Source organism: Meleagris gallopavo, chromosome 3 (genome assembly GCF_000146605.3).
Source record: "Meleagris gallopavo isolate NT-WF06-2002-E0010 breed Aviagen turkey brand Nicholas breeding stock chromosome 3, Turkey_5.1, whole genome shotgun sequence".
NCBI lineage: Eukaryota > Metazoa > Chordata > Aves > Galliformes > Phasianidae > Meleagris > Meleagris gallopavo.
In genome coordinates, this window is record NC_015013.2 from 81,145,021 (window position 1) to 81,162,974 (window position 17,954).

At 39.6% G+C, this 17,954-nt stretch overlaps 1 protein-coding gene across 1 annotated transcript in view; it reads right to left on the reverse strand.

The window, feature by feature from the left end:
• Positions 1–59: 59 nt before the first annotated feature.
• MRPL13 (mitochondrial ribosomal protein L13) overlaps positions 60–17,954 on the reverse strand; it is a 26,560-nt gene continuing 8,665 nt past the window's right edge. The window contains exons 5-7 of the mRNA XM_003205255.3: positions 13,058–13,144; positions 12,619–12,740; positions 60–343 (exon numbers count right to left, since the gene is read on the reverse strand). Of these exons, the coding sequence (XP_003205303.1) occupies positions 319–343; positions 12,619–12,740; positions 13,058–13,144 (234 nt within the window). The 3' untranslated portion in view covers positions 60–318. The remainder of the gene's footprint in view (positions 344–12,618; positions 12,741–13,057; positions 13,145–17,954) is intronic.

Below are 17,954 nucleotides of genomic sequence, written 5' to 3' on the forward strand. Positions count from 1 at the left end.
CAAGGTACTGCTCCCCTCAGATTTAAGTATTCAAAAAAAAACAACCACAACTGTAGCCGTTGTTTAATAATAGAATAAAAGGAGTTTAATTAACAGATAACACACAACATGGAGTACAGGTCATGTGAGTAACGTAACATCCATCCTTAGTTGCTTTAAATACAACCATTTTTACAATCTTTCCCAGTAGGGTTTGCTAATACCTGCCAGAAGCTTTCTGCATTGAGGGATAGCCGAGATGCACAGATTAATTCTTCTGCCATGGAAGAATTCTTTTTCAAGGAGAACAGACATTTCTGATAGCAATTTTTCCTTTTATTACTTCATTCGAAAATCTTTAGGCCTGGAAGACACACAAAAAAAGGGCATTTTTAGGAGAATTTAAATGGAAAGTATAGCGGCATTGCTGTAAAGGTGCAGTAAGCACTGCATCTATTTTTATTTCTGTATTCTTGTGCTTTTAATGCTGCTGAACATTTTCTGGCTTACATAAAAACACAGAACAAAGCTAGACCTTTTCCTAAGGTCTCTAAGAACTACCAAGACTTAGTGCAGGCTGATGTCTGTGGTGTGCCCTGGGCTCACACCACATGTGGACGGCCGGAATGGGCGGCTACCTCACATGGGATCACTAAATAACACAGAATCACAAGGTTGGAAAGGACCTGCAAGATCATCCAATCCACCTGTCTTTCTATCACCACTGCTACCACAAGCACTAAACCATATCTCGTAGCTCCTCATCCAGATGCCTCTTGAACACTGCCAGGACGGCGACTCCACCACCTCCCTGGGCAGCCATTGCAGTGCCTGACCACTCTCTGAGAGAAAAAGTTCTTCCTTACATCTAACCTAAACCTCCTCTGATACAACTTGTGGCCACTTCCAGCATCCATACAAATCTTATGAGACAGCAACTCCTCAATTCAGTGAGCGCGGCAAGTGCAGCATATGAAATCTGAAGCTTATATGAATTTTAAAGGGAAAAAATGGAGCAACTTCAAAGACAAGAGGTTTGTATGGTACAGAATCACAAAGGAATCACAAAGCTTCTGTTTTTTATTTAAGAAACATATGACTATTTGAATTCATACAATCGAACATAAAAGAACAATGGTAAGCACAATGTAAATTGTTTACATGCTTAATGTTAGCCTTGAAGGAACTCCATATGCGAGGGCTGCTATGCACTGGAAAATCAATTCCTGTTTCTTAGAATTCCAGATTTCAGTCCTTAAAAATATTTCATATTTTGTTAATCATATCTCACTACTGCCTGAATGAATATACTTTTAATTTTATCACAGTTAGTGCTGTAGTGGGAGAGAGGGATTTTAAGAAATTCTCAGTAGTGACTTGGAAGTGTTATCACTGCATCCATCCTAGACAGGTGCTGGAGGATTCTAGACAAGCTGCATGGAAAAGACATCACTGTCTTGCAGCTGTATTTATTACTCTTTTTATGGGCCAATTCATCCATCCCCCTGCACGGCGCTGAAAGGATTCTGCGCTCTCCTTTGAACACCACATCTAAAACTTCAGTTGGGGATAACACTGCAGTGCTGCAGAGCTGGGGATCTCACAGTACTTTTTTCCAGGGCTGAAAATCTGTGCTTTTTTTTTTCCTTGCTTGCAACCTGTATTTCAAACTCAATGCTTGTCTTAAAGTTAAATGCAAAAACCATTGGCTTCAGTTTGCAGCCTTACAAAGTTAATGAAGCTTGAAGGCAGAATTTTCTACACTGAGACACTTGTGTGAACAAACATAAAAGTTTTAAAAGCCTTTTCAAGTGTCACAGTAGGCTTTTATGCCAACTGGTGCTCCATGTCTGGGGACCACAATCTCTGCTTTTAAAGAGTCCTTGGCACCAGGAAAGCAACGCCTTGAAAAGCACCGTGTCTAGCAAAAGTTGTAAATATTGTCCAAAGAAGACCATAAACCCACAAAAACCATTGTCTACTCAGAATTATGAGCCACTTGTGAAAACCAGTGGATAACTGCTCATTGATGAACTGCATAAATCTATGCAAGAGTGTTCTTGGATGGCAGTGCTTTTATGCTTCCTCAGCAAAGCACTGAAATCATGCATTTGGAACAAAAGAAATGATATCTCCCAAAAGAGGTGAATTTAAAAATGCCCAGTGCTTCCCTAAAACATCAAAATCACAGCTACACACATCTACAATTTGTGTCTTTTTAGCCTTCATCTCAGATGAGAGAAGCTGTCGCTGACAGCAGTAACACTAGTGCTGTATATGCTCTAAGTCCTGCAAGTTGAAAAAAGCACAGTGCCATGTCACATTTCTCCTATTCAGCCATTAGACTGTGGGCTCATTACACTGCCAGTTCATGGTTCTGTAGGAAGCAGAATAAAATTGTGCACTGTATTCATTCAGAAAGGAGGTTATTCAGTGCTTAAGAGAACACAGAACCAATGCACATTAACAAGACTGAAGCAGCAGAATTCATTTCAAAATGCAAAGGATATAATAGGGGAAGTTTACACTGAAAACCCCTTTAAAATGTTACTCTCTCTCTCTCAACAGAGCTGAGAATACAAAGCAAAAGTTCTCATCTTCCTGATGTGCCTGCTGAGAACTCACGCAAGGTACCTACAGATTCTGTACAAAATGCTAGGAGGAAAATGGTAGGAAGCCAGGTCTGTCTGCTCACTGCTATAAACTATTTTCAGTGTGCTACGTAGCACAGAGAGAGCAACCTCCAAGAGATCTGTGGGCTCCCCAAGGCCCACAAGGACCCATATGCTGCTTGCAGAGTTGCATGTTGTCACCATGGCACATATGCAGCAGAGCATGGGAATGGGACTGGTTTATAAAAATTAGGAGTTGGTCTCATATTCTGAAAACAGAGGACCAGAATATCTGAGCAAGCTTTGTAAATCCAGGTAGTCTTTTCACATCTACTGTTTGAATCAAATGAATATCATAAGTTAACTACAGACCATGCATGTGAACACATTGCTGATGTCTGTTTGGATCTACTACATGCAGAAGAAAATATTCAAAGTTTGTGGGAATTCAGGATTTAAATTATTTATCCTTACGTGATTTATCCGTACACGATTTAGCTCATTGGCAGAAACAATGAGTTAAACATAAGGGACTCTGAAGATATCCTACGCATCAAGGTTACATTTAGTGATAGAAACAACAGAGCAATGAGAGAAGTCTCAGAAACACACATCTGACTCATTCTTTCTCAAGGTTAGAACCATTTAGCTAGATGAACAAACTCAAAAGGTGAGCTGGAAGGGGTTCAATGAGATGTGCAAATGCTTCAGACACCATTCACCTACACATAACTTCAATCTGATCTGCTCCAACACAAGGACAAAAATGTAACTGTGTGTGAAATCAGCCTAGACACCAAAGAGAGGCTTTAGCCTAAGGAATTAAGCCTCTTCAGGTCATCTTGAAAGAGGGTCAAGGCTCCCCTAGGGTATTTTAAATAAAGATCTATTTGTTTTCCACAGCTTAAACGACTGTGCTGAACTAACACCAAAGTTAGGTGACCACACAGATTAGCAGGAGAGTGAAGATTTTTCCCTAAGGGCTCACACACAGAGCAGTTCCTGCAGCTTCATATGACAAGGCTGTTATCTAGGCCAGTTCACCGATTCTTTTTACACCATTGCTACACAAGCACAGTGAAAAGGCAGAAGTAATGGATGTCACTTAAAGCCAGCACTTCTTGCCAGGAGGAATGCCCATGGAGCTACAAGCTCAGTCTGAATATTCCAGCTGGTTTAATCAAGCAGTACAAAGAAACCTATGTGATGCAACTCTGCAGACAACCCCCTCCCAGCATCCAATATTCTTTCATATGATGTGAAATTTCCTCCTCCTAAGGTATTTTTCTTGTCTAAGAAGACATACAAAGACCCCTTCTAAAAGTTCCATGTGTTCAACTTCTAACTCCTGTAGTGAAAATTTATTCCCATCAGGTATGAACAGCCTCACCACATAGTTCCACCTTTATTAAATCCTTGTCAGCACATTCCAGCAGAGATGTTTCCCTCTGCCTAGCAATGTTTGGAGCTAAAACATCCTTAGAAAAAGAAAAATTAAAAAAGGAGTGGGAGGAGGTGGGTGGTACTGTTTGTGAAAGTCAGATCTAAGTACTCACCCATCTGTTACACTGGAACTATCCTATTTATTTCAGAAATTCATAAGCCAACTTCATAGCCTTACTTCCAGCTAACAGCCCTTGCAGCAGACAGATGAAAAATAGCATCACTTGCCTTACAGAAATAAGATTAAGGTTCTGCTGTAACATATGACATTGCTGACTCTGTATGTAGTTATTTTACCTTCCACTACAGCGTTTCAACTTATCTCTAACAGCTTCTAACACACAGTGCTTGTACTTTTTGGAAATGAAGTAGTCACACACCTGTCTGCTTTCTCAACCACATATGGCTGTTAAAGGGTCTTCTGATAACATTCTTTTCTTTCAAGCTCCAAAAAAGAAGAGTCACCTCTCCGTAAGTAATCTCTATGTAGAGAGATGAATTTTCTGCTGCACTGCAAAAAAAGTTCTACAAAATCAAATTTCAGGGAGCCACTGCAGTCATTTGCGTGACTGCAAGCATGCATTCATGACAGCCAACTCATATTTTAAAGCTGTCTTTGCAAAGGAATAAGGCTGACAATACTGAGTAAGTGACCTATCATTACCTGCTCTTGACTCAGCAATGCACACCTGGTTTGGAAGCTTTGAAGATCTCAAATTACATTTTTCTCTTTACCTGCAGGCAGTTATCTCAACATTAGGGAATGTGACCCAGAGAGACAGAGTTCCCTATATTTTCTGCTATCTCACTGACATGAAGAATGACTATTCAGAAAGGATTGAACCTTGCATCAGCACTGTGAAAGGTCAGTGCCTTAAAGCTAACCAATGCTGCACACTAATAAACTGACACAAAGATTGAAGCAGTGGTACAGGAGCAAAAGTTGAAAAGGTTAGCTTGTATGTTTGGCTTCATTCCTTCCATGGATGAGAAAAAGCACTCCAGATGCATTAAAAAAATATAAATCATTCTGCATAAAAGGTACAACCATTCCATTCACGGTGTGTGCAATGCTCTGTATTACGAATGGCTTGAAATCTTTCATGTCTGGTAGGATTCCCTATTTGCACTGGCTATCAGAAAATGTCAGAAAATAAAAAATCAGTTGTAACTCATAATTACATAGAGCCTCTGGACATTCAACAAAGGCACGAGAGGGATCCTGAACCAGGAGACGGAAAACCCCACACACCAGTACAGGCTGGGGGCTCTGCAAAGAAGGATCTGCAGATCCTGGTGGCCACCACGTTGACCAGCAGAGTGCCCTTGTGGCTGAGAAAGCAAATGGTGTCCTGGGCTGCGTAGGGAAGAACATTGCCAGCAGGTTGGGGAAGGTCATCCTCCCCATCTACTTCACCCAGGTGAGGCTTCACATGGAGCATGCTGTGCCCAGTTTTGGGCTGTCCAGAGAGACCTGGAGCTCCTGGAATGCATCCAGCAAAGGGCTTGTAGGATGATGAAGAGTCTGGAGAATTTCTCATATGAGGAGAGGCTGAGGGGGCTGGGCCTGCTTGCCCTGGGGAAGAGAAAGTTCAGAGAGGATCTGATCAATGAGTATCCAAAGGGAAGTTGTCAAGAGGATGGAGCCAGGGTCAGCAGTGCCCAGTGACAAGGGAACAGGGACACAAATGCAGCCACAGACAGTTCCAACTGAGCATGAGAAGAAACTTCTTTCCTCTGAGGGTGACTGAGCACTGGCACAGGATGCCTAGAGAGATGGTGGGGTCTCCTTTCCTGGAGATATTATTCAAAAACCACCTGGATGTGGTCCTGGGTAATGTACTCTAGGGTACCCTGCTTGAGCAAAGAGGTTGGACTAGATGATCTGCATAGATGCTTTCCAATCTCAACTGTTCTGTGACAAGTTATACAGAAGCTCTGCAGGATTTTCCTATACATATTTAAGGAATTTTAAGAGCAGGGATAAAATGTTTCCAAACTTTTAAGGTTTACAGTTTTTCAGCCAAATAAATATAGTTTAATTACCGTTGAAGTACTTCAAAATTTGTTAAGTAGTTAACCGATAGATATCCCATTGGCTCACAAATGTACCTTTTATGAGTTTATAAACACCAGTTTCTAACAGATGGTGACAGATTGGAAAAGAGCAATTAGTGAAGAGATCGAGTGGGCTGATCAGACCACTCAGTATTTCATCCTCACTTGCCCTTTGGTCCACTTACTCTCTGACAGCAGGCACACCAGGAGCAGGGGGAGCTGAATTGTTTCTCTACTCAAGATGTACTTACTAACCCAGAGTAGCTCTATGCCTCTGGTAAAATAATCAGTGAAATTGCTAATGATATTTAAATTATCTCACTCTGGCGTATTCTAAACAGTGAACTTGCTCTGTCTGGGGGCAAAATAAACTCTTCTGTATTGGCTTAGTCCTCATGCAGGCTATTACCTGAGTTAATAAGCATTTCTAGAATTACAGCTTATTTTCTTAGAGAACTGGTAATAAGCCACAGTAACAGAAGCTGCGTTTAATAACAAAGAGTAAGAAAAGGTGCCTTTTTAATACTGTTAAGCCAATAAAGTATAGAGATAAACATCCTTCTGCAAGTACAAAGCTTAAGATAAATCTTTCAGGGTCCTCAACTGCAGCTCAAGTTTTTTCTACATAAAACTTGTGTTTGTTTTGATTTTAAAAAGTATCCATAGATCACACTATCTAATCCAATGCTGATACGTATTTAGATAGTTTTAATGAGATTAGGAGTAGTTTATTAAAATTTAAAATAAAATGGTTAAAATCTCAGGTTCTCTAAAAACAAATTAAGCAAAACTTAACTAAGGTACTTAAATCTACCATCAGATTGGATAACAGGAAGAATTTCCTCTCAAAAAGTGTGGTAATGCACTGGAAAATGCTGCCCAGGGAAGTGATGGAGTCATCATCCCTGAAGGCGTTTAAGAAAAGGGCTGATGCAGTGCTTAAGGACATGGTTTAGTGGGCAATATTGATGGTAGGTGAACAGTTGGAGTAGGTCTTTTCCAGACTTAGTGATTCTATGATTCTAGATACCAGTGATACCAGACTTGACTTGAATTATATCAATTCTGTTTGTAAGACGATCTAAGTTAACTCAATCAATGTTCATTTAAGTTTCATCTGAGGAAGACTATGCTTTCTACATATGTAAGGGCATTCTTTAAAAACAATATATTGTTAAGAACCATAGGGCTAGAGAAACAGCTCCGTATGCTTGGCTTTGTCCAAAGAATTACGTTATTCTTCAAATAAAAAGAGAAGCGAGTAAAGGAACAGTGAAATGCTTTCCAGACTTGCTGTCACCACCAAAAGTGAAAAATGCAAATATATCTAGACATTTATAAAAGAGAAATTAAAAAAATTCTAATTCCATTTTCATCTGGGCAAGTAGTTCAACAATGTCACATAAAACCATTCTCGTATTTCTTGTCAAATTCCCATCAATTTAGTTCCTATTTCTTCACATACGAGATTAACAGATTTTAGAGGGAAAAGGAAAGTAGCTTTAAAGCTTTCTTTCTGAGAGTCTCTTCAGACAGCTGAAGTAAAACTTAGTTACCCATTTATTAGATCTCTTACCTTCAAGTTTTAGCTAGGACATAAGCTGCCCCAAGGTAAAGTTAAGAGAATCAGTAGCATCAGCATATTTTGTACACGCTAGAGAAGAGCCAGTAATTAATTCTAACAGGATAATCCATCTAAATATGGATTTCTCAGATTTTCAAGATGATTAAGTCACTGACCCTTCTCAGTTAGTATCCAGTTGCTGCCTGTGGCTAAAACCTGAAGTAGAGGGGATCAACTTTCTCCTCTTAGAGGTATCTGTGTGCTGACTTTTGTGGCTTTTGGCTTGTTTAGATCCAGCTCTGGTAGCCTGAAATACGAGACTCAGCTACCTTCAGGTTTTTGCTAATCAACACAAAACCATGGGATATTTTTGTGCTCTTACTATAAAAAAATAAAGTTAGCAGTGATAGTTCTCCAATTTTATCAGAGGTTAATGCTTTACTGGTAATTACTGGAATTCCTACTGAGAACCAAAAAAGCCACAGAAAATGAACTTCCACAGGGATTTCTCAAAGCATACATTAGAACTATGTATGTAGTCCTACATTAGGACTGAGCGGTATTGGCAGGAAAACTTTTTCCTTGTCTCTCCAGCTTCTTTTTTAAGGAAAAACTAAGACAGGCTCAAGGCTTTCACAGAAGTTTGTGTTGGCCATCTCCACCCAGATCACCTACACACACCAGCCTCGCTTGTTGAGTCGAATGTTCAAGCTGGAGAGGCAGTACTTCTTTCTGTTAAAGAAACAGCCCACCAACGGGTGTTTCTAGGTAAGAACAAAGCACTATCACATGAGGTATAACATGCACAAATCAACTCCAGCCCCACAAAGCTGCAGACGCTGCAGATTGAAGGAACTAAGGAAATGGCTGGAGGGATATATTTCAGTGCAGAATTTTAAATCTAATATTAAGCTTAAGAAGGGTCTTACAAAAATAGCTCAAGACCTGAACATCTTTGGAGAAAATCTTTTCTGCGCTTTCTGCAGACAGCTGGAGTAGAGGACCCCATGATTTTACATTTATAATATGTTGTATTTCATTGGAGAACAAAAAGCATTTTACAGACATAGATTAACTGCAAGTTTTGTTTATGACAGCACATGACTGGAAATACTTCACATATCATTTGTGTATCTAATATAATGCAAGGTGTCCTTTGGTGTTGGCTTCCTTATCTGAGGACATCAACAGATAAATGATAAATAATAAGTAAATATTAAAGTAAATAAACCATAAAGTGAAACTTCTTGCATTTTACATTAATAAAAATGCTATTTAAAACATCATTTCAGCCACATACTCTGGACATTTCTAGCTTCTACTTCAATTCTTAGTAACCAAATTATTTCTTTAATATAGTGACTAGAAGTAGGAAGTTACACCAGAAACTGTAGTACTAGGAAAGACAACTATTATTGCATCTACCTTTTAAGACAGCAAACAGAAGGGACAAAAGTAGCTGAAGAGATCTTTTAACGTGAGAAGTTTTTTGTTTATCAATGCCTTCAAATTTATTCCCTAGGAACATCAGCAGCAGACTTTAGGTTGCTTAAGGCCGGCATGACTGGCTTTGAGGAACACAGAGCCAGGGAGAAACTGTAAATAGAAGTTATGACCACCATTATCCTTGACATAGAATGTGTAAGAGGATTATCACATACATCTCCCATTCCTAGGTGTCCCAACACACTTGTGTTTCATCATACACAAATATTTCTCCCCAGAACATTGCATTTTCTTCTTTCAAAGCTATGGGATGCTGCTGATGGATCACCTGTATGCCATGCCACACAGATCCACATATGGCTGATGTTCAAGTACTGGGACTCTGACCAGCTCTCACTGCTCTGCTGAAACAGTTTTATGGCTTCAGAGTATAAACCCCCTACCTAGAATCGGCTGTGCAGAAGGGAGCCAGAAATCAGGCAGGTTACTCAAAAATAAACATTCAAAAGGTGTTTGGTTTTCTTAAATCAAGTCTCAGAGTTTACAATACCTTAAGTTTTAAAAATGTCAAAAGCCTTCAAGGACTTCTTTTCCAGAAAGACAAGTGAGAGGCTGTCTGGCCTAGGGAGGTCCATGGAGAGTTCCCATTAAGTCTGGCAGTGGAACAGGCACTCAGTATGCACACCACCACCAACCTGAGAGCTCTCCTGGAAATCAGAACTGCTCTGCTTTCTTAAGGGAAACTCATAGGAATGTATCCATCTAACTGGAACAAGACAGATTTCTTCTATATATTTGGGAACATTTTGTCCAAATTACTTCAAAATACTTCTTCAAGAGCAAATTTCCTGCCTTTAGAAGTTCACTGTCTACAAACACATCTATTCCCAGTCAGCTAAAATTTAGATGGCATGTAACAGGAAAATTCACACATAAATCTGATGTATTCCTGCCTTTAGAAGAGAGGTAGGAAACAGTACTGTTTGTTTAGTCACACAAGATTGGTGAATTCTGTGATGATTTCTGTTTAAAGTTCATTAAAAACATCCAACGTGAAACCTCAAGCAGCGCTGAAATAATGGCTTCATTCATGGTTGGAAGCAGCAAAAAAAAATCAAAGTTGGCCAAAAGAACTGGTTTCTGATCTTCCTCCCCTTTACATCTGTATGGAAAGACTCAATTTTACCTCCCTGCCTCTACAAGGTTTTTCACCATGTTTACTTCGGATGTCTGCACCAAGGATGTAAGAGAGCAGCTCTGTACAATTCAGGAATCCATTTGGTTCAGGTTAGAATCATAGAATCTATGATTCTGTGACAGGTTAGGTATAAAAGGAAAGAATATTCCAAGAAAGTTTCTCTCACTGGAAATGTAGGACATTTAATTCTCTGCTCTCATGGAGTGAGATCCATAATGACATCCCATTATACACTGTGCTGTGATGGAAGGAGGGGTGATGGGAAGGCTACCCACCCTGTACAACACACACTTTTTGCTAAGTATCCACACTAGATGCATGCTTTCCTCAAAAACCATTTCCTCACCTTAGTGATCAGCTTGGATACTATTTGTCTACAGTGTCAGTGTCCAATTGCCAGAAAAAACAGCCTTTCAAAACAGTCTGTACCAAAACATTTTGATAAGAACACAGACAGGAAGTCAAAGGAAATAATTAGCAGCACTGAGTTTTCTTCACATCCAGAATGAAAATCATTTACGTGTTATTTCAGATTAAGGAGATAAAGGCCTGTTAGCATACTCTGAGTTGATATAAATTTTCTATCTGCTTTATGACCATTTTATACTTAATAAGGCACATTTTTTAGGAATCAGTTTTAATGTAAAATTGTAAACATTAGTTTTATTGTCATAATAATGCTTTCCTTTATTCTATATCCTTAAACACTTTAACTATGGTTTTCATGTAATGCTTTCCACTAAAGGATACAACTATTTTTAAAGGGCTAACATGATTTAAGTCCTTTACTACTAGAGCAAAAATAAAATAAGTGACACAGAGTGTGTGTCTCTCAATCCTTCTCCTTGTTTTTAATCTCCCACTCTCCTCTGAGAAACAGAAAAGTCACCCATTAGAACTTCACAAAGGATAGGAAAAGAAAAAATCAAGTAGAAAAAAAAAATAATAATAATCACACAAGGTGAGAAAATTTATTAAAGCCATCTGGAAAAAAAGAAAAATTTAACAGTTATTCTGAATTCTTATTCTGGTTTATTTTAAGTACTACAGTTACTGACTGGAAACTATCCATGTGTTCTGCTGAAGCTCACAGATCAAACACACATGAGTGTGCTGCTCTTCATCCTCCAGTACTCTGACACACTTTTGCTCCAGAGCTCTGCTTTATTCCTCTTCTAGATCCACCTATTCCCTGGCTCTTCTCAACAAGTATGTCCTCTTAAGACACTCACGCATCGCACTGAATGAACAATATGAACTTCTCAGTTGAAAGCCTCTCAGCTGTGGCAGATGAAGGACTGCTAAGTGAGCAGCACTTCCCACTCTCTGCAACTGGCACAGAGTATGAAGCCTGCATACAGATAGCATTTCCCCAAAAAACTGATCAGGATGAGACTGCAGAGCAAAGAAATGCTAACAGGAAATTATTAGGAGACAGCTTGACAGCAATTACCAAATTATATGACATCAAGTTTCCTTACACTCTGCCACACACAGCTACAACATGACTTAACATTCACCAGATGTTTAAACTTGCTTTACCAAAAAAGATGTTGAATTCTACATACTGAAAATAAGCAGAAAAGTGCACAAGTCAGTGCTGACCATCTGGAAGACTCCAGGTCAGACTCTAGCCCACCTGCTTCATTCCCACAGATCTTTGGCTTTGACATCAGTACTACGACTCTCAAAATGACCACAAGAAAGAAAAACAAAACACTGGTACTAATCTGAGATCCCCAAATGTGATTATTTTCACGAGCAGGTTGTCTCAGTGCTGCACGTGGTAGTATAAAACAAACCACAAATACTCATTGAAATGCAATGCAACTATGGTGGAAATGATTTTGTGCCCTGAAAATAAATTAATTATCAAAATAAACACGTGGAATAGTCCTGCCAAAGACATATTCTCCCAGTTCCAGTTTAACAGAACTCTTTCCCTTCTTCTAGAGAAAATCTGAAGACTCTTTTACACTTTTTTAAAATAAATTGTTCGGTCCCACATTCATGTTGTGTTTCTTTAAACTCTAATGATAGCATAAGTGAGTAAGCATTTATTCAACTACTTTTGATGAAGAACTGAAAGTATGACTTTACATCAAGTCTTACTGATGAAAAAAAAGGCCAGAGAATAAGAAAACGTGCAACCACTCCCTTCAAATATGACCATTCTTTGCTTAATGATTTCCTGTCAAAAAATATGACATGAAGAAAACAAATAATCCCTTTTTTTCTTATTCATATTGTAAGAGCCAACAGCCAATGCAGTACAGATTAAAGTCCAAGTGCTCATTTTAAAAGTTGAATATACTTACGGAGTCCAAACCCTTGGAAAGGCAGCGATTTCTTCTGGTGTGTATTCATCTAACCTCCTGGGGACGACACGTGGCTGAGGAATCTCTTGTAGAAGGTTCTTCTCTATATCTTCTGGGATAACCTGAGGGTAAGAACAGTCAAACCTTAGAAAGAAGGTACTTAGAAAACACTTTCTCCCTTCTCCCCAAATCCAGACCAAAAACTGTCAACACTGCTGCATTCTTCATGCTAAATGAAGTCATAATACACAAGACAATCACATGCGTATTTTAGATATTGCAATTTTGTGAAATAAAGAGCATCGACATGTAAAGTATATTTAGTTACATATTTAAGAAGTAGCTTGATTTTTCTTCATTCATCTTATGACTGAAGCTTTGCTAGTGCTCTTCACCTCCAAAGCAAAAAGAAGGAAAACCTAACAGTGTGACCACTCACATCTTCAGGGAACAGGTGCAACCTCTGCATCAAAGTTCTTCTCAGAAGGTTTTTTGGAAGCATCCTGTAAATAGTCAGTTTGACAATCTGAGGAAAGAGAACAATGTAATGACAAATCAGACCACCTACAAATAACATGAAAAAGGTAAGGTGTGCTTCCCTATTTCCTGGTCCTCTTTTTGGTCAACTTCTTCCATACTGAAGAACTCTGGCATCACATTTTAAAATTTACTGTTTTGGAAGAAGGAACGCTTACACCTCAGTCATATAAACACTCCAACAGCCATAAAATAAAAGTTTCTGCTTAGAAACTAGAGCTGTATTTTGCCCTGGGGATGACTGCATATGATCACGTGACATTAAAAGAACTGAAAAGAAAACTGACAATCTACTATGAATTCCATAATATTAATCTTACATATAGATAGATAGATCACTGAAATGAAGTAGACTCTAACAAATTTTACAAGTGGTCTCAGCATTTAACACCGTAATTTGCTGTATTCAATGTTTCAATATAATCAAAGCATTGTATCTTAAGCAAGGCTGACCTGGTAAGACACTGCTTCATAACACGGTACAAGGGGGAATGGTTTCAAACTGAGACAGGAGAGGTTTAGGTTAGATATGAGGAGGAAGTTTTTCACCCTCAGGGTGGTGACACACTGGAACAGGTTGCCCAAGGAGGTTGTGGATGCCCCATCCCTGGAGGCATTCAAGGCCAGGCTGGATGTGGCTCTGGGCAGCCTGGTCTGGTGGTTGGCGACCCTGCACACAGCAGGGGGGTTGAAACTAGATGGTCATTGTGGTCCTTTTCAACCCAGGCCATTCTGTGATTCTATGATAATTTATTCCCTTGCTATTAGTTCCAGATGAACAAACCCACTGTAGAGCATCAGGAATGAACAGAATTTGTACACCCACAATAGATGACGCTTGCAGAAAAGTAACATAACATGATTTCAGTTGGACTCTAACGCAAATGTCTGTAATTTAAATATGAAACACAGTGTTATGGACTTCAGCCATGAGAACATTTGTGTATGTAAAACAAGGCACGCAACCATAGGAGACCAAAGGGGATAAAGAAGGACAGCAAGTCATTAAGAAGTAAACCAGCACGCAATTTTTTAAAGCATAAGTAAACCCACTCTGACTGTGCTCCAAGCCACTCAGATTTGAGCCCTTTCACCAGAGTAATTTTTATATTGTAAACTTACTTCACTAACAGGAAAATATCACATAGAAAGCTCAGAACTGTCAAATATCCTCAGTTGGAAGTGACCCATAAGGATCATCACATCCAACTCACTCAAGTAAATCAAGGTCAAAACAGATCCGAGCTAAAACAATAGATGCAGAAGCTCCATACTCCCTAACTAGGGACCCTTTCCTTTACACAAAAATTACTTGAAACTGTGATAGAATCAGTGTTAATTCCTTAGCTTAAATACACCTCCGTGTATCTGTAAGTCACTGGTAACACATTTGACCCTGTGCATGTACAGCTTATTAATGATTTCATTCCAATAAAAAGAAAGACTTTAAAATACTTTAATGAACAGTTAAGTGTTTAACTTCTTCAAACAACCAATGTTTGTGCCAGATCTTTCATCATCCTCTGCAGCCTCGAACAGACATCTGTTGGAACAAGTCAATGACCTGGATGAACTGCTGCTGTATTCTGGTTGTAGAACACTCCTGCCTGATGAATCTGATTCCATTTTCTTGGCTCTAGGCAGCTCGGTTTAGTGGTTGGTGATCCTGCACATAGCAGGGGGGTTGAAACTAGATGGTCATTACGGTCCTTTTCAACCCAGGTCATTCTATGATTCTTTATAATGTTGCTTAAAAAAGAAAAAAGCAACTCAGTTTTAAAAAGTTGCCTATTAAAAAGTCATTCTGGAAAAGAATGACTGGTTTATATTTTCAAGTTAAACAACAAAGAAATATTTTAAACTCCACGTACAGTCACTGCAGAACTGACAACCTCAGGAGACAACAAACTAACAAGATAACAGGATTTGGAGAATGAAGCCTGGATAATGAGATGTTCAGGAACAGTTCCAGTAGTTAAGCATGCTAAGTACAGTAAGCAAAACCATAGATATGCTTTGGTACATCCTCCATGCTTTTCAATAACTCCTTTGATCGTGTTCTGTCCCCTATGCAAGATCTACATGAACAGAAAAATCACTTTCTTGTGGAGCAGAAACCATCTTTTCATTGCTAGGCAGATGGTACCGGTTTGCCCAATACAGAGCAGGAAACTTCATGGCACAGTCCCTCCCATTTCACAGAATCACAGGATCGTAGGGGTTGGAAGGGACCTCCAGAGATCATTGAGTCCAACCCCCCTGCCAAAGCCGGTTCCCTACACATTTCAGAGCTTACATTCAGTGGAACCTAATTCTCAGAGGACACAAAGCTCGTTAACTACTCATTTCAAAGATCTCATATTTTTAATTACATCTTTTTATGGCAGAGCCTTTAATACCTGAGCCACTTGAAAAAACTGCCACCTGTACATCAGAACAATGCAAAGAAAAGAAAGACAATAACCTTAGATTTGGGCATCCACAATGCCCAGCAACCCACAGTAGGTGCCAAGGAGCAAAGCCTTGGCTTCAGGCATTGCTTTATGCCCACTGGCCAATGTACCTAACTTGCAGCACTACACAATTTATCATAGAATCATAGAATCTCCAAGTTTGGAAAAGACCCACAGGATCCAACCACCCCCCTATCACCAATAGTTCTTACTAAACCATGTCCCTCAACACAACGTCCAAATATTCCTCGAACACCTCCAGACTCGGTGACTCCACCACCTCCCTTGGCAGCCCATTCCAGCTCCTGACCTCTCTTTCAGAGAAGTAATATTTCCTAACATCCAGCCTAAATCTCCCCTGGCACAGCTTGAAAGCCATTCCCTCTGGTCCTATCACTGGTTACATGAGAGAAGAGGCTGACCCCCAGCTCACTACAACCTCTCTTCAGGTAGTTACAGAGAGCAATGAGGTCTCTCCTGAGCCTCCTCTTCTCCAAACTGAAGAGTCCCAGCTCCTTCAGCCGCTCCTCATAAGGCCTGTGCTCCAGACCTCTGACCAGCTTTACTGCCCTTCTTTAAACCCACTCAATGTCTTTCTTGCATTGAGGGCTCCTTGCTGGAACAGGCAAATTTATACATCCCACACACAGTTTCCAATTTAAGGGTCTAATATAGAAGGAAAACAATCTTGGGTTAAGCTCTTTCACTTTTAGTCTCCTCCCTAACAAAGTATGAGCATGGACAAGCCAAAGAACATATTTACCTGGGACACTGTATGAGGCTCCAACATAGAATCACAGAATCACAGAACCACCAAGGTTGGAAAAGACCTACAAGATCATCCAGTTCAACCTATTACCAATAGTTCTCACTAAACCATGTCCCTCAACACAACGTCTAAATGTTCCTTGAATGCCTCCAGGGTCGGTGACTCCATCACCTCCCCGGGCAGCCCATTCCACTGCCTGACCACTCTTTTGGAAAAGTAGTATTTCCTAACATCCAGGAATCCAGGGAGCCTGAGCTCCCATGCAAATTGCAGATTGTATCCGGTTGAGATCAACTTCTTTTTCTGACTTTTTCCCAGATAAAAGGTGCTGTAAGGGAGGAAATCAACAGAGCAATACCACTCCTGAGAAGTACAAAATAATCAGACAAAGAATAATATCTGCTCAAAGAGATGAAGTACAATAAACACCAGGAAGCAACTTGAGAGCTTGGGAAGGACACAGCCACTACACAGAAGGATATGAAGTGGTTAATTACAAGGCATACTGAAAACACCACTTGAACAATTTCAGGTACCAGTTCCTCAGAAGCAGCATATCTGCCAAATACCAGCTGTCTTCTGTACACAACAGTGCTCTTTTTCAGTAAATGCATGATAGAAAGGTGAAGTTCTTTTACCTTCTGAGTTACATGAGTAGTATGACAGAAGTGATTGTACAGTTCCACAGGAACAGACATAGGGGAACTGAACTTCTACTGCTATTCAGCAGCTAAGAACTTGGAAGTTTAATTTGTTCTTTAACATCAGTAACTTGCATATTCATGTAAGAGAGGGATTAAGTTTTTTTTTAAAGTATTTATATTTAAAGCAAAAGACCAACACAACTATACACCTTATTTAGAGTACTAAGAGCATTTTTGTTCACTTCTTTTTGGCTTGCAGATACCAAATTCTGTAACAATAAGCTTCTCTCCATGCTACACTAACTTCAAAGTGCCTACTAAGCCAGGCTTTGAAGTTACACTTTCCTTAATGACAAATAAATAAACCTCACAGCCATAGAAGAAAACCCAATTATATCCAGTGTTCCAGTAACAAACTTTTGCTGTGTACGTACCATTGTATCAGTGATCCCTTACTTCCCTGGATGAAAAGAAAACAGACTTTCAAGATTTAAAAGTGTTTTCTGCTCAAGTTTTTCTTCAGAAGATGATTATTGTGCAGGTATAATGGCAAGCCTATACATGCAAGCAGTTGCTTACTAGCATTCAAAAGGAGAATTAGAATATTTTAAGCCCCTCCAGAGCAATGCCAGCAGCTGAACAAACCCTGACAACCCCGGAGGCTTCCTCACAGTGTGTCTGGAGCAACCCTGCCTGGCTTCATCATCTTCCTTAGTAGGTAGCATTCATTCTGAATAATTACTGCCCATTATTTCTTTGTCAAAAGCAATACAGGCTCTGAATGCTGCAAATGTCAATCCTCTCACCAAGTATCTGATAGGAGCCAAACACCATTTCTTTTCTGTTTTGAGGGAGTTTCTGTTCCAGCTAAACACAAAAAGATAAAACAAGCCAAGTTTGGCTTACTTTTAGAACCAGAAACAGGAAAAAAAA